Consider the following 18,174-nt stretch of genomic DNA (forward strand, 5'->3'; position numbering starts at 1 on the left):
TTTCTTTCCTCCAATTTATTCTCCACACTGCAGCCACCAAGATCTTCCATAAAGATGAAAGAAAGAAGGGCTTCCCTGGTGGCGCAGTGGTTGAGAATCTGCCTGCCAATGCAGCAGGCACGGGTTCGAGCCCTGGTCTGGGAGGATCCCACATGCCGCGAAGCAACTAGGCCCGTGAGCCACAACTACTGAGCCTGCGCATCTAGAGCTTGTGCTCCGCAACAAGAAAGGCCGCGACAGTGAGAGGCCCGCGCACCGCGATGAAGAGTGGACCCCACTCGCCGCAATTAGAGAAAGCCCATGCACAGAAACGAAGACCCAACACAGCCAAAAATAAATAAATAAATTTTAAAAATAAAGAAAAGTAGATCTCTAAATACACATAACAAGTTGTAGTTAGTATAAAAAAAAAAAAAAAAAAAAAAGATGAAAGAAAGAGGGACTTCCCTGGTGGCACAGTGGTTAAGAATCTGCCTGCCAATGCAGGGGACACGGGTTCAAGCCCTGGTCTGGGAAGATCCCACATGCCGTGAAGCAACTAAGCCCGTGCACCGCAACTACTGAGCCTGCGCTCTAGAGTCCGCAAGGCACAACTACTGAGCCTGCATGCCACAACTACTGAACCCTGCAGGCCTAGAGCCTGTGCTCCAAAACAAGAGAAGCCACTGCCATGAGAAGCCAGTGCACCACAACGAAGAGTAGCCCCTGCTCGCTGCAACTAGAGAAAGCCTGTGTGCAGCAACGAAGACCCAACACAGCCAAAAAATTAATTTATTTATTTATAAAAATAAATAACTAAATAAAATAAAATGCCAAAAAAAAAAGATGAAAGAAAAAGAGGGAGGGAGGGAGGGAGGGAGGAAATAAATAGATATACCATGCAAACACTAATTATAAGAAAATCAGAATGGCTCTATTAATATCAGAAAAATCAGACTTCAAAACAACAAATAGTAACAGGAGAAAAAGAGACATTTCACAATGATAAAAGGGTCAATTTATAAGGAAAACATAATTTAAAAAGTGGCTATGCCCCTAATACCAGAGCTTCAAAATACTTGAAGCAAAAACTAGCAGAACTGAAGATCCTCAAACTGAACCAGTCAAATTGAAGTAACAAGTCTGCTATAGCTTCTATGTATTAACTGAAAACACTAGGCAGAATATAAAAAGTAACTACCTTAGGATTGTTTTTGTTGTTGTTGTTTTTAATTTTTTTAATTTATTTTATTTTATTTATTTTTGGCTGCATTGGGTCTTTGTTGCTGTGCGCAGGTTTTCTCTAGCTGCGGCAAGCGGGGGCTACTCTTCATTGTGGTGCACTGGCTTCTCATGGCGGTGGCTTCTCTTGTTGCGGAGCACAGGCTCTAGGCGTGTGGGCTTCAGTAGTTGTGGCTCGCAGGCTCAGTAGTTGTGGCTCACGGGCTCTAGAGCACAGGCTCAGTAGTTGTGGTGCACGGGCTTAGTTGCTCTGCGGCATGTGGGATCTTCCAGGACCAGGGCTCGAACCCGTGTCCCCTGCATTGGCAGGCAGATTCTTAACCACTGCGCCACCAGGGAAACCCAGGATTGTTTTTTTTAAAAAGTAAATAACAACAGACAGATTGGAGAGAGGTCAAAATTTGAAGAACTACCAGTATAGTATTGAATCCCCTTTTACATTTTTTCATCCTTTATATCCCACATTTGACCTAAGGGCAGCCCAAGTTGCAGAACTGTGCAGTGAGCAACAAAACTGTGAGAAAAATCCAATTTTTCTGGCCAAAGGACAGAAAAAAAGAGTCCCTGTAAACCAGAGAACGTTTGGGGAATTATAACTTATTTTTTTTCTCTCTCTCTTTTTTCTCTCCCAGTTCTACCACAAGGCCAGCCCCAGTGTTGGAGCTGCACCACTATGTGGGAAGTGGGGCTGGGGGGAAAGGATGGAGTGCCATAGCATATGCAACTCGAAGAAAAGGAACCTCTCAGTGGTTAGAACACCCAAACAAAGGGGCTTGGCTCTTGTGGTTCAAAAAGGAAAAGGAAACCTCTGCTATTTTTTTTCTTTCTTTTCTCTCACCACTCTGTCCTGAAGTGAGAAACCTGTCTTTCTACGCAAGAGAAGAAGGAAAATGGGCCCCAAGAAGCCAGAGAGTATGGGGGAAATCCTGAGGAGGAGAGTTGGAGAAGGTAATCCCCTAATTCTGTGTATAAACTAACACAAGTCTTGGGTTCACCACCATGCTATACCTGTGTGGAACAGATCAAAGAAGCATAGCAAAGGTTTTGGAATTGATTGACTTTGGAACCAGAAAGCAAGAGAGAACTTGCAGTCTGGATGTAACCAAGTGGACTGCCTGCTAAAATAAAATAAAATCAACATTCTTCAGAGGATTTTTTCCGGAAACAGAATCTCAAAACGTAAGTTTCAGAAAGTCTGGAAAACAATTCAGTTACTCAACTAACAAAAAAAACAAAAACAAAAAACAAAAATAGAAAAAGGTGACAAATTGTCAAGGGAAAAGCAATCAACAGATACCAATCCCAAAATGATGCAGTTGCTGGAATTAAAGACTTTAAAATTGGTATTATAACCATGATCTATGACATAAAGGTGAACAAACCTGGAATGAGTGAAAATATTAAAATCCGCAGCAGAGGAACAGAAAATGTAAAAAGGTAAATTTAAGACCAGAAAAATAGAATATCTAAAATTAAAAATTCACTGGATGGGCTCAAAAGAAAGGAGATAACAGAATAGTGAGCCAGTAAACTGGAATACAGATCAACAGAAATTTTCTAAACTAAAGAAGGGAGAAAAAAAAAAGATTGGAAAACAATGAAAAGAGCCTTAGGAATTGCAGGACAATATGAAAATATCTAATAGTTTTGTTGTCTGAGTCACGGGAAAAGAAAAAGACTACCCACAAAAAAATTTTCTAAAAAATGTCTGAAAACTTCCTAAATTTCATAAAAGATATAAATTTACAGATTCAAGAATCTCCGTGGACACCAACAAAGATAAATTCAAAGAAAACCACACCCATATAATCAAACTGCTGGAAAACAAAAATATTGAAAAAAATATCTAAAGTAGACAAACAGCATGTTACAGATAAGGGAACAATAAGTGATCCAAATGACTGCAGATTTCTCATCAGAAACGACAGAGAAGAGAAGACAGCAGGACAACATCTTTAGAGTATTCAAAGAACATTGCTCCATAGAAATCCAGGGGTTAGGTATGTCAATGCAGGTAAAGGGCCTACACCCTGCCCCATGCCCTTTGTTTTTTTTTTTTTTGGCCGAGCCACACGCTATGCGGGATCTTGGTTCCCTGACCAGGGATCAAACTGTGCTCCCCTGCAGTGGAAGCACGGAGTCTTAACCACTGGACCACCAGGGAAGTCCCCCTCATGCCCATTTTAAGTGATATGTTATAATAACTGGGCTTTGACCTAAAACTGTATGTAATTTTATTCTGAGGTTCAAGATTCCCAAAACTATTGATGATGACAAACATTTTATTTGGTACTTACTTTGTGCCAGGCATTTTACAAAATACTTTATATGGATGGTATCATTTAAACTTCTAAATCCCTATGAAACGGGTTCTATTTTATCTCTATTTTACAGATGAGATAACTGATCATTAGAGAAGTTGAATAACTTGCCCAAGCCGCAGACAGAGCCTGGATTCAAATCTAGGTCTGAACTCCAGATATCATGTCCTAGCCTCTATGAAAGGTCTAAAATAGAATGAATTAAAATCAAAATGAAGTTTATTCTGCCCTTAATTATAGAGTACCAGCTCTTCAAGGGAAGGAACTGTTCTATACTCTTTTTATTCCCAGCACTTATAACAAGTGTCTAAAAGACTAGACACTCAATATATGCCAAATGAATTAATCAGTAAATAAATGAAATTTTTTAGAGCTAGTGGTCCTTTTAGCAACCAATTAATGGCAAACACACATCATCTCTGGGTACCACCTAGATCCTATCTCATCCACAACTAAATGTATCATAACTGCAGCTTTCATGTAGACAAAACTCAGGACTAGTGGAAATCTGAAGTTAAGCAGGCAAATAGCAAAATATTTTTAACAAGGCAACACGTTTCGATCTCGTAAAATCACACACTGATGTAAGAAATTCATATCCTCCTAAATATAAATTCAGTCCTATTCAAGTCATACTTTTCAATTCTATCATCCCTTCCTTAGCAGAAAGATGCAAAGAATAACAAAGAGCATGAGAGAGAAGACTCATCTATGTATCCACACAGTATTTTAGTACATTACAGTAAATTAGCAGATTCCCTGTGGAGGTGAATCCAAGTAGCCAGGACATACGATCACCAAATGACAAAAACCAACGAGTTATCATGATGTTTAAACAAAAGCCCTTATCTATCTAATTTTATCATTGGCAAATTATATATCTTTAATATTCACTTTAGTCCATTTAAATCTAGATACTTTCCAGACAGTTCCTTACCTTTGAAGTTATGTGTCATTTTAATCGACCATAACAATTCTGTTAACAAAAACTGCAACTATGAAGAGGCAGCTGAAATGCCTTGTCATAGTTCTTTCAGGCTGCTATGTAACAAAATACCACATGGGTGGCTTATAAACAACAGACATTTATTTCTCACAGCTCTGGATGCTAGGAAGTCCAAGACTGAGGCTCTGGCAGATTTGGTGTCTCATGAGAGCTCACTTTCTAGACAGCATCTTTTCACTATGTCCTCACACTGCAGAAGGCACAAGCTAGCTCTCTGGAGTCTGTTTTCGAAGGACATAATCCCAATTATGAGGGCTTTGCCCTCATGACCTAATCGCCTCCCAAAGGCCCGACGTCTTAATACCATCACCTTGGGGGCTAGGATTTCAATATATTAATTTTGGGGAGAACACAAAACATATGTCTTTTCATTGAAAATGAAAAGAAACAATATATAACTAGAAAAGAATGTTTTTTAAAAACTTACTTGTAAAGCAAAGGAAATTCTTATCCACTGAGATCTTCAGGGAAAGATACATTTTTTTTTAATGTATTTAATATAATGGGTGTTGAAAACACAAAAGTACATTATACATGGTCCCTAACAAATATGCTCAGAAATAAGAATATTATCTAGGCCATTGCAAAGGACAACTGATTCCAGCAACCCATCAGAGCTATCAATACATGAGAAGATAAAGGTATTTCTTCCTTTTGATTAATCTATTAACCAAAAAAATAACTACAGGAATGTTGATGTCAGTATGCTTCGGGTTTGGGGGAAGGCTAGGGATTTACGAAATTCAAAAGATAAAGAAAAGCACAATGAAAAATATAATCTCTCATGTTCCCTCAATCAAAAACTACAAAAATTAATATTTTGTAAGGCTTATTTCCAATCTTGTGTGTACACACACACACACACACACACACATATAAAGTCCCCTTGAACTTAAATCTAGCCATGAATATGAATATACACTGAAACCTATGAGTCTTTATAATGAATCATTAAACTAGGGGCACTTTCGGGGACCCCCAACACATGGCAAATATCTTCTCTGAGCCTCATTTAGCCATATTTATTATGGTACTTTTCTCATTCAGATTTAAGCTTTTATGTATTAAAATGCAAGTAGCTTTTCCTTTATGATTTGGCTTTTCCTACCCTGACAATCACAAAAATATTCTCATTATTTTCTTCTTAAAGGTTCATTTTTCCCATTTAAATATTTGATTCACTAGGAATAAATTTGGGGTACAGTGTAAGGTAGGGCTACCGTGTTTCCACTGTGTAGCACTTTGGCCTATATCTACACTTACCCTATACGAACACTCAGAAATGGATCATGAGTGCCTTAAATCAATCAGGATGATCTCATCTCCTCTGTCAGAATGACTTACTGAGGAGTTTGAATATAACCAAGGCTTACACATATCGGTTCTTATCATTCCCCTGACTACTAGAAAATGCTTCAGTTGGTCCAATCAGAGTAAAACTCACAACTTTTGTTCAATGGGTAAAAGATCAGAGCCTTTCTCTCGGCCACCAGACATGAACAAATCACCTAGCCTAACTTATCAATTTCTGCAGCTACCTACTTTGTGACCACAAAGGAAGCCAGTTAAGGAGAAAGATGACATGGAGAAGATCAAAGCTGAGTAGTTTACAAAGAAATACTACCAGAGCCCAGATCAAACCACACCTCCAGTGTTTAAACCAGCTGAAGTAGGAGTTGGGTTGGGTTTGGTTTGGCTTTTCTTGCATCCAAAACCATTTTGACTTACAAGCTGGTATTCCTACTATAAATCCTACTCATTCATGCATGTACATATTATTTATTACACTGTAATAAATACTTTTACAGTATTATTACACTGATGGAGTTGATATGCTATTTTACTTAGAATTTTCACAAATTGTAATTTGAAATTAACTGTAGTCAAACTGAGTAAGAAGTCACACTATATGAAAGAATGTGTCCATTACACTGTTCTTTGATACCCAAGAATTTATTCATTTGTTCAATAAGTATTTATTGAGGGCCTACTATATGCCAAGTACTAGGGGTAAAATGAATACCCAGACATAGAGCCAGTTCTCAAAGAACATTGAGACTGATTTTACAGGTGGAGATACAAACAGAAACATAAGAACCAAAGTGGGAACTGAAAAGCTGCTGGCCCCGATCTTAGAAAATGAAGCTAATAAAATTTTCTAATATTCATCTTAGAATTTTCATTATCACTTTATCCCATTTCTATTATAGTTTCTAAGAGTTCAATACAGTACCTGTATTCGACGGATCCAAAATTAATTGAAGAGACGGCTTATTTATTTGGCTGGCCGAAACATCTCCAAATGAATGGTCTGAAATCTCACTGGAACTCGGACAATCAACAAGAAGGCTGCTTTGGCCTTTCTCAGAATCTCTCAAAATCTCTTCCATGGCTTTTTCCAGTTGTTCATCACCATTAGAAACTATCTATAGACAAAGCAAGACAATTCGTTTCAATCATAACATGGTTCTGGAACTTAATGAAAATATTTCATTTCTAGAAGAAATTTAAACAATCTAAATATTTAAATTTAAATATAGTTACTGAATGCCAAGAATTTATACAGCTGTACCTAATTTCATTAGATACATACAAAATCCTGAGTTATAAACTCAACTAAATTAAAGTATTATTAGTATCAGAAAAGGATTCTTCAGAAACATACCAGCCAGTTTCCAACTACATCTGATCTAAGATCTTATTTACAGATATTTTCTTTTCTTATTTTTTTCTTTTTCTCTTTAGAAACGTATTCTAAAAACTGGGTAATCCTAAATTTATGTGTTTTAAAGAGGAAAATGGATACGCTTAAATAGATAATATGTAGCGTTGATATCATTTAAAAGGTCATATTTTTTGCTATCATAGCATAAACATTTCTGACTCCTTTACAAATTTTGCTTGAGCCGTCAAGGAGTATTGGCTAATTTCCTTACACTTAAGTTGACTCATCTTTTTCTTAAAAGCAAGTGAGACACAAAGTCTAAGTAAATAAATGCCTTAAACACATTAATATGAAAATACAGAGTTAAATGAATTTAAATAGCTGTTTATTTAAATACAGATATTTGAATAAATTTAAAGAAATCCATTGATTAACAAAATTATAAAAATATATATCCTCAACATAATGTAAAATGAGTACTTAATAATCTAATTTTTATAAAATTTTATTAGATTGATATTTTATTAGATTAACATACTAACATACCTTTGATATAATTAATATTAAATAAAAGTCATAAATAATATACAGCATTTTTGGCTAATTTCTCTCTTCCTATTTCTAGAGGGTGGTTATGCAATTCCCATACATGTATACCTGGGTTTGTTTGGTTCTTTTTTCTTTTTTTTGAGTTAGGAAAGGCAACATAAAAATGAAAAAGAAAAAGGACCACATCCAAATAAAAACTCAACTGCTAAAATTACAAAACACATACTTCAAAAATATTCAGACAAGTGTTAAATCACATACTTGAATGTTACCAGCTGACTTAAAACATAAAAATCATAAAGAAAAGTCTCTCAAGTGAAAATAATACATAACTACATACTTATATAATTAATTTTTAAAACCCAGCAGCAGTAAGAGAGACAAAAATATCCAGATAAATTAAATTTATATAAGATTTAACCATTGTCTAACTTGCCAATTATCCTTTCTCTTCTTTTTTCCCTCCTATTCCTTCTTTCTGAATTCTAAAGTAAAAGATAAAAAACCGAACGCAAAAACTTTAAGAATACACAAACCAAATAATTAGCCTCTGGATAAATCAAACACTGATTCTATTCTCGAGGTCAGTACTCAAGAAAAACCTTTGGATTTTATATATCTCCTGAGATAAGTTTCACCTAGTTAAAAATAACAATAATAATTTAAAATAATATCATTTGTACAAAAGGGAAAAATACCTTCAGTTCAGGTTTTTCATCATCTTTTGTAGAAGTATCATCTGCATGCTGAGGAACCAAAACAAATTCTTCACTGTTCAGTGTAGTCACAGAATCCGATGACCCACTAATCTTCTGTAATGAAGCTCTGACCTCCATTTCAGTGCTGCAAACCTCTCTTCCCACATCCACCTGGTCAAAATCACAAGGAGTAAGAACAAAAATTAGTGAATAAAAACATGAACTATTAAGTACCTGATCAATCTTTGGCCTTTAAAATTGGTTCATGCAAGGAAGAATTCTGCTAGCTAGATAATTATCTCAAAACTAGGGAGGCTACCTTCTTGGGCTGGGCCACATAATGGAAATGTACCCTGAGTTTCCAGGCTAAAAGAACCATATTGTTCCCTGAAAAACAACACAAACCTGCCCATATCTCAACTAAAAGGATTTACTACTATTTGGCGCTCTACATTTTTCTCCTAGAAATACTTTTTGTTCTTTTTAATAAATAGAAAAATAAATAATAAATAAATAAGCTAGAAGTATCTACAAATTCATACACAAACAAAAATACATTCACTGAAATTACTTTATAACTAAACCTAAATGTCTGCAAAAACTTATCTCCTCAAGACTAAGTACTGTACCTTAAAATATTTTTTCTGTGTCACTTAAGTTGACTGATTAACATAGAATTCAACACCCTAAGCCATGTATCTTTTCTTTTCCAGACATGTAGCCACTTATCTACAGGAGGCAAAAAAAGCAGGGGAGGTGAGGGGAGCAAAGCTTTCACATTGCATTCATGCAGCAGTAATCAAATACAGTGCGATTCTGTTTTCTGGATAGATCTCTACTTTACACCATAGAAACTCAACATTCTCTATCACTTCCAGAAATTCAAATATTCACACAACTAATTTTAACTGAACATGTACACTATATAACAGTCACTATACTCACAACTGCGGTTACATGAGCGAATAAGGCAAACAAGTTGCCTCCTCTTGTGGAGCTTACGTCTAGTGAGGAAACAAGCAAGTAAGGTAATCCCAAATCATTCTCAGGCTATGAAGAAAATACAACAGCCTTATGTAACAAAGAGTAGCTGTAAGGAATACACGGACAACTTTAAGTAAGGTGGTAGGAAAGGACTCTCAGGGAAATATTTGAGCTGAAACCTGGAAGATAAAAAAGAACTGTGTATTAAACAATCTGCTCAGTGACCAAAGGGGTGATGTGACAGAGAGGTAGGACAAGTAGACCAGTGCTAAAGAACGCAGGACCTTGTAACCATGGTAAGTCTGCTCCATGCCAAAAATTCCCCCAGAAATGTTCTTTTTCTCTTTCTAATTAGGTTATTTTGTTCACTGCCTCATATAAATATGGCTGCAATATCTCATTTTGCCATTAGGTGACACTAACACCATTATTCTCAGGAAAAAATAAATAAATAATAACTTCCCCCTTCAAGTTACACTTTAAAAAATGACTTCCTAACGTTATCAAAAATCAAAGTTTCTAATAATATCAAAACAAAGAATAATTACTGCAAACTCCAAGGCCGGTGTAATTAGCTAGCCTTCATTTATTTGTTAGGCATGTAAACATCCTTCCTTTTTAAAACCCTTCAAGCACATTCATCTGTCCTCTAAAGGTTTTTCTCATTTTGCATATTATATGTTTCTGAAAATGCAGTATGTGTTAGAAGCCATGTTTTTACCCTTCAGGCTGCCCCACGAATCCTTGATTGCCAAGACATCACACATTCCAGGTGTTCTTTCTGTGGCCAATCCTTCTCCAAATCTTTTTCAGTTGCCACTCCTCTACGTGACCTCTAAATGTTGGAAATTCCCCAAGTTCAAGTCCCGAGCTTTTTTTTCTGATTCCTTGCCACACACTCTAAGTAATATCTCTCATTGCCATGGATTTAAATAGCATCTATATGCTGAAAGTCTCCCAAATTTCTATCCTAACCCAAATGTCTCCTCTAAACTCCTGATTTGGAATCCAACTCTTTATTTGATATTTCCATGCGGAATTCTTATCCGTATCTTAAAATGTGACCCACATGGAATTCCTAATGTCCCCTCCAAAGCTGTTCCTTATTCAGATTTCCCATTTCAGTAAAGAACACCACCTTCCACCAAGTTGCTCAAACAAAAAATCTGGTTATCATCCTAGATGCATCTCCACTTCTTCATTCCTCTCATTACCAAGTCATGTCAGCCCCACTTCCAAAATAAATCCCACATCTATCCCCATCTTTCTCCACATCCATTTTACCAACCTAATCCAAGCTATGATCTCATCTACTATAAAAGTCTCCTAACCCATCTCCTACCTCCAGTCTTCTCGCTAATCTACTCTTCACAGAACAGCCAAAGAAATCTTTTGGAAAGTAAGTTGGATTACATTAAAACTCCAGACTAAAATCTTTTCACTAAAATTCAAATAAAATCCAAACTCCTTGCCAGGACTTAAAGGCCTGACACACCCTTGCCTCTGTCACTTTATCATTACAGCTCTTTAGTCATAGAAGGTTTTTTCCCACTTTAGGGTCTTAGCTCTTATCTCCTACCTTCATATGGCTGACTCCTACAGGTATCAGCTTTGCTTCATCCACTCAACAAATATTTAATGAGTCCCTACTATGTGACAGAGACTGTAATGGGAACTGGAGACTAAATGATTAGTGAGATGAACGTAGGCCCAGCCTTCTTAGAACTAACATTCTTATGGATGTGATAAATAATACAGAAGAAAATTAACTAGGATCACATACTGGAATAAGTACTGGAAAAGATGATGAGAAGGGGCAGGGGGCAATATGGATTCAGTTGACATTTGGATTTAATAAGAATAAGCAAACCATGGAAAGAACTAGGGAGAAAGAACTTCAAGTAGAAGAAATAGCAAATACAAAAGCCAAGATGTAAGAAAAGGCTTACTGAGGAACAGAAAGGAGGCCATAATAGCTACATAATAATGAGTATGGGGGTAAGAATACAGTTGTCCCTCAGTATCCATGGAGAATTGGTTCTAGGAACCACCACAGACACCAAAATCCACAGATGCTCAAGTACCATAGCTGGCCCTCTATATCCTTGATTCCTCATCTGTGGCTTCAACCAACCACAGATTGTGTAGTGTTGTAGTATTTATTGAAAAAAAATCTGTGTATAAGCAGACCCAGACAGTTCAAACCCATGTTGTTCAAAGGTCAACTATAGTTGGTTATGAGATGAAATATAGACAGGAAAGGCAGAGAAGCCTGAGGCCACCCCTGATGTTAAGGCTATCTAAATATACTCCCTCCCCAATCCCAACTCTGTTTTGTTCACCAGGGAATATCCCATTCCTACTTTAGTGTCTAGTACATAGTAGATATTTAATAAATGTGTTGAAAAAAATGTTAAAAGCCCCAATCAGGCTAAAGATCTCACAACTACCAAATGTGGAGCCAGTATTCGAACTAGGTAGTCTGACTTCAGAGTACATGCTCTAAAGCACTACATTATACTGTCTCTTAAAGTCTCCTCATCTGTTCTTGAGATCCAGGGTTGGTATCAACAGAACATCACTTTGCATACTGAACCTTCCCCACACCTGTCCTCCTTCAAAACTTATCTGTCTCTTCTGCCAAAGCATTCTTCTTAGATAAGTGATATTTACACTAATAGTTAATTCTGAATTAGCATGTGAATGAATACTAATGGTTGCTCAATTCAAATAAGATGTCCATTTATAACAGAGGTTTTCTTTAGCCCAAGAGAATGTCAGATATTCTGCCATGCTAACAAGAAAACTATTAGTTTACCATATATAATTTTGTGACCTCTCCAGAACACAGCTCACCACTTCTCATTCTACTCAAAATTAAGACAGCTCTCACTACAACCATAAAAACTCTGCCTTGAAGGGCCTTATGGATACTTTTAGAAGTTTACCTAATGCTACTTTATTGGACTGAAGACTGCTTTGAACCTCAATATAGAGATGACATGCTTATCAAATTTGCACACAAACACAAAATCTGAGAATGCAAAGTCAATACTTTAAAATATTTCCACAGGCAAGTAATAAGATTTAAATAGGGAAAGAATAGTCTTTTCAATAAATGGTGTTGGGACAATCAGATATCCACACGCAAAAGAATGAAGTTGGACCCCAACCTCACACCATACACAAAACTTAATTCAAAATGGATCACAGACCTAAATATAAGAACTAAAACTATAAAACTGTTAGAAGAAAACAGAGGAGTAAATCTTCATGTCCTTGGGTTAAGAATGGTTTCTGATATGACATCAAAAGCACAAGTGGCAAAAGAAAAAAATAGTTAAACTGGACTATGTCAAATTTAAAATGTGCTGAAAATGATACCATGAAGAAAGTAAAAATAAAATCCACAGGATGAGAAAATATTTGCAAGTCATATATCTGATAAGGGTGTAGTATCCAGATTATATGAGGAACTCTTACAAGTCAGTAATAAAAAGGACAAATAATTCAACTTCTGGTATCAGCTAAAGAGCCTGTAAGTCATCACTCCCTTCCCTATAACAAGAAAAGGTTGGACAAACTGAAAATCAATAGCTTTTCTTGAATCCATCAGAGAACTGAGGTCACAGGACAAACTGCCATTCCAAATTGGGGGCAAGCAAGAGAGAGACAGCAACTGAGATCTGTTTACCTGCAGCAGAAGCTGCTGGAGCCATAAACTGGTAGAAACACTTAAATGATAATTTTGACAAATTGCTGGAAGCTAAGTGTGGAGTTTGGGTGTGAGAGGGGAGAGTGGGTTGTGGAAGGGTGGCTTCAAATTTTTTGCATATTTAGTTGGTACTTAATAATAAGTAATAATAAAGAAATTTCTAACATTCAAAAAAAAGAGAAAGCTGGAATAACTATATTGATTTTAGACAAAGCAGACTTCAGAACTAGAAAGATTATCAGAGATAAACAGGGGTATTATATAATAATAAGAGGGTCAATTATCCAAGAAAACACAAGAAACTGAAATGAGTATGCACCTAAGAACAGAGAATTAAAGTACTTGAGGCAAAAACTGACAGAACTGAAAGGAGAAACAGACAAATCTACTATTATACTTGGAGACTTCAACACCCCTACCTGAGACTGACAGATGAAGCAGGCAGAAAATTAACAAAGATATAGATGACCTGAATAGCACTATCAGTCGACTTGATCTAATTGACATTTACAAAATACTAATCTAACAAGAAAAGAATATACTTTCTCACAGAGAACATTTACCAAGGGAGACCACATTCTGGGCCATAAAACATACCTTGGCAAATTTTAAAAAATTAAACCCGTATAAATATTGTCAAACCATAATAGAATTAAGCTAGAAATCTGTAACAGATAGCTTGGAAATTCCCAAATATTTGGAAATTAAATGACACACTTCTAAATAACCATGAGTCAAAGAAGATGACTCAAGAGAAATTTTAAAATACTCTGAACTAAACAAAAATGAAAATACAGTTTATCAAAGGTTGTGGGATGCAGTGAAAGCAGTACTTAGAAATTTGTTGCATTGAATGCATATACTAGGAAAGAAAAAAACACCTAAAATTATAAAAAAAACTTATGCTTCCTTAGGAACCTTAGGAAACTAAAAAAAAAGAGAGAGAGCAGATTAAAAGAAATAAAAAATATAACAGAAATCAATGAAATTGAAACAAGAAAACAATACAAAAAAATTTAAAAATCAAAACCAAAAGATAGTTCTTTAAAAAGATAAATAAAATTGATAAATAGTCTAGCCAGGCTAAACAAGAAAAAGAGAATACACAAATTACCAATATAAAAAATGAAAGAAGGTCATCACTACCAATCCCCTGGACATTAACAGGATAATAAAGGAATACTACAAGCAATTCTATGCCCACAAATTTGGTGACTTAGATGAACGGGACCAGTCCCTTGAAAGACATAAAGTACCAAACTTCACACCAGGAAAAATAGATAACCTGAATAGCTCTATACTTTTAAATAAATTTAACCAACAATAATTAATAAGCTTCCAAAAAAGAAAGCACCAGACACCGATGGCTTCACTGGTTAATTCCACCAAACATTTAAGGAAGAAATAGTATCAATTCTCCGTAATCTCTTCCAGAAAACAGGAGAGGAAATACTTCCTAACTCATTCTATGAGGCCAGCATTACCCTAATACCAAAACCAGATTACAAGAAAACTATAGACAAAATATTATAAAATCATCTCCAACAATGTATAAAAAGAATTATACCCCAGGGATGCAAGACTGACTCAAAAATTAATCAATGTAATCAAACATCAATAAGCTAAAGTAAAATCATGATCATGTCAATTGATGCAGAAAATGCATTTGATAAAATGCAACACCCATTCATTATAAAAACTCTCAGTAAACTAGCAATTGATGGAACTTCCTCAACTTGGTACAGAATATCTACAAAAAAACCTATAGATAACATTATACTTAATTGTGAGAGACTAAAGAGACTGGACACTTTCCCTTAAGACTGGGAACCACGCAATGATGCCCCTCTCTCACCTGTGATTCAAGATCATAAGAAATAAAAGTTATAAAGATTGAAAAGGAAGAAATAAAACTGTCTTTATTCACAGATTACATAATTATCTATGCAGAAAATCCCAAAGAATCTACCAAAAAAAACCTTAGAATAAGTGAGTACAGAAAAGTCACAGGATACAAGGGCAATACACAAAAGTCAATCTCTTCCCCACATACAAACAATAAACAATGGGAATTTTTAGTTTTTTAAAAAGCAATAGCATTTACAATAGCACCAAAAAATGAAATACTTATGTAAAAATCTAACAAAATATCTATAGGATCTATTTGTAAGTAGAAACCTACAAAACACTAATGAAAGAAATTAAAGAAGATCTAAATAGATGGAGAGATACTCAACATTCACAGATTGGAAAACTCAGTATTGCTAAGATGTCGATTCTTTCCAATTTGAGTACTTAGATTCAAAAAATAACTTGCTGAGGCCGAATAAACAGACTGAGCACTCAACTATAAGCTAAACTATCTACACAAGAACAGGGACCATGTCTATTTTTATTTTATTCACCAACACATCCCCAGCACAGTGCCTACACACAGTATGGGCTCAATAAATATCTGTTTAATAAACAAGTCAATTATTTTGGACATAGCAGGCTGGACTCCTGCATCAGGTAGGAAGTTGTACTGAATGGATTCTAAAGGCACTTAATCTTAAGATTCTCATTCTATGTGATGTGTAGAAGAATTCCATTCCAACATGTCAATTCAAAATATAACCTAAGTCTACGATTATGCAGCAGAATGCTAAGCAAAATGTTACCTTCTCTTTATATATGGGGATCTGCTATTACATCAAATCAAAAGAAGTAGCAGTTGGAAAATTTGCAGGAGTCTTTTAAATAACATGGAGCTCACTGTTCTGTGAACTCAAGACTAATAAATACATCCATTTCAACTCAGCATGTAAAACAGAGCAGTGCACAAAAGCAAAGCTGCTTTTAAAAGCATTTTGTTCAAAGTCTGCCCTATTATAACCCAAAAATTATAATGTAAAATCTGACAAAGGATTTTTATGTTTCTTCAGGCACAGAAGAAGAAAAAAAAAACACCAATAGTGGGAACTAGAGTCTAGGCATAAACATTTTTATTTTTACGGCATTTTAACAGTATATGAGAATAAGAAAACTAAGCAGTGCTACAGAAAATCTGATAAATGTTTCTTCTATCCATCTCCCTTCTCCCCTGCTCCAAACCCAAAGGAACTCAATAAATTAACTGACTTAAATCACTTAAACACACACTTATCCCCCACACCTATAGTAATTGTACTAATTCTATTAAAATAGCTTTTATTTCTTAATTCAATGCCATGTCATTTTTGTCAAATGAACAATATGATATCTAAATTAACACCTCACTTGGAGGCCTAAAACTACAATTTTCACATGTACAAGAAACAGTATAACAACATTCAGCAAAGTCTAACTGGAAGCTATCTTCTTCCCAAAATAACCAAACACATTCAAAACTATAAAATCGTTGTATACATGGTCCAATTTCTTTCTGTGCCAAATGTGGTTAGCCTACTCCTTGCTTTTAGATTATGTGCTTGTACCTATTCATTTTCAAGTGACTCAAACTAAAATAGAAAACTGAAAATATGAGTGTGAGTCAAAATTGGATAAGCTGGGAGGATAACCAGGGCATGGAAATTAGAATGACTATAGTAGGTCCATTACAAAAGTGGAAACAGGAAATATGCTTAATTTACAAAAAGAAAACAGACATGAATAATTTAAAACATCATTTACCAACCGTAATTCTTCTGTGCTTTGAAGAATTGAGTCAGTCCTAGAAAAAAACTACCATGATCTCTTTTTACTAAACATTCCATCCACTATTCTAGTTCTCAGGCAAGAGCCACACCAATATGTATGTATATCTGCAAGTGTGTCCCTGCCCCGATTCAAAGCACAGAAGGACCTTATTAGTTCACTTTACTTTAGTGGATACCTGTTTCTATTTGTCCAGCAATACTCTCCAAACCTTTTTTTCTGAGAATATGCTTTCCTTCTACTCAAATCACATGGCTTTTAAAGAAACCTCAACCCTTTGGCTAAACAGATCCAAAGGCGGGCACTGAATCCAAACTACACCAATTAACCCATATCCCTTTCTATAAGTTCTTTTTGAATAAGCATGCTTAAATTGCGTTTCTGTCATGTGAAGCCTAATAAGTCCTAACATAATTATATGCTAGCAAAAAGAGGTACAAGATATATTTTAATAGGTTGCAGATGGCCATATGGTTTCATATAGTATTTGTGAAAACAGAAATCTAGGTGAAGAAGACAAGAGAATCTGAAAAGCTGACAATAATTTCCAAGATAAACAGTACAGTGAATGTGAGGAAAGAAAGAAAAAAAAGTAGATAAAACACTTACTTGAAATAATTATAGAAAATAAAAGGATAATACAAGTACTTACAGTCAAAGCATGGTTTAAAAGGCAATAGAAAAACGTTTTATAACCAAAATAGGAAGCCATCATAGGACAAAGAAGAATTTAAAATGGTAGGCACATTATGATTATTGCTACATAATATTCCTATGTCATAAAAACAGACTGCAATACAGGAAAAAATTTTTATTTAAGAATTTATAATATACAGTGGAGAAAAGACAGCCTCTTCAATAAGAGGTGCTGGGAAAATTGGACAGGTACATGTAAAAGTATGAAATTAGAACACTCCCTGACACCATACACAAAAATAAACTCAAAATGGATTAAAGACCTAAGTGTAAGGCCAGACACTATCAAACTCTTAGAGGAAAACATAGGCAGAACACTCTACGACATAAATCACAGCAAGATCCTTTTTGACCCAGCTCCTAGAGAAATGGAAATAAAAACACAAATAAACAAATGGGACCTAATGAAACGCAAAAGCTTTTGCACAGCAAAGGAAACCATAAACAAGACCAAAAGACAACCCTCAGAATGGGAGAAAATATTTGCAAATGAAGCAACTGACAAAGGATTAATCTCCAAGATTTACAAGCAGCTCATGCAGCTCAATAACAAAAAAACAAACAACCCAATCCAAAAATGGGCAGAAGACCTAAATAGACATTTCTCCAAAGAAGATATACAGATTGCCAACAGACACATGAAA

At 35.5% G+C, this 18,174-nt stretch overlaps 1 protein-coding gene across 3 annotated transcripts in view; it reads right to left on the reverse strand.

Moving 5' to 3' along the window:
- The window catches only part of RABGAP1L (RAB GTPase activating protein 1 like), a 655,755-nt gene that overhangs the window by 582,669 nt on the left and 54,912 nt on the right, over nucleotides 1-18,174 (reverse strand). For all 3 annotated transcript variants that reach the window (XM_061185687.1, XM_061185686.1, XM_061185688.1), the window contains exons 2-3: nucleotides 8,461-8,631; nucleotides 6,782-6,974 (exon numbers count right to left, since the gene is read on the reverse strand). In XM_061185687.1, the coding sequence (XP_061041670.1) occupies nucleotides 6,782-6,974; nucleotides 8,461-8,598 (331 nt within the window). In that variant the 5' untranslated portion in view covers nucleotides 8,599-8,631. The remainder of the gene's footprint in view (nucleotides 1-6,781; nucleotides 6,975-8,460; nucleotides 8,632-18,174) is intronic.

This window comes from Eubalaena glacialis, chromosome 3 (genome assembly GCF_028564815.1).
Source record: "Eubalaena glacialis isolate mEubGla1 chromosome 3, mEubGla1.1.hap2.+ XY, whole genome shotgun sequence".
Lineage (NCBI taxonomy): Eukaryota > Metazoa > Chordata > Mammalia > Artiodactyla > Balaenidae > Eubalaena > Eubalaena glacialis.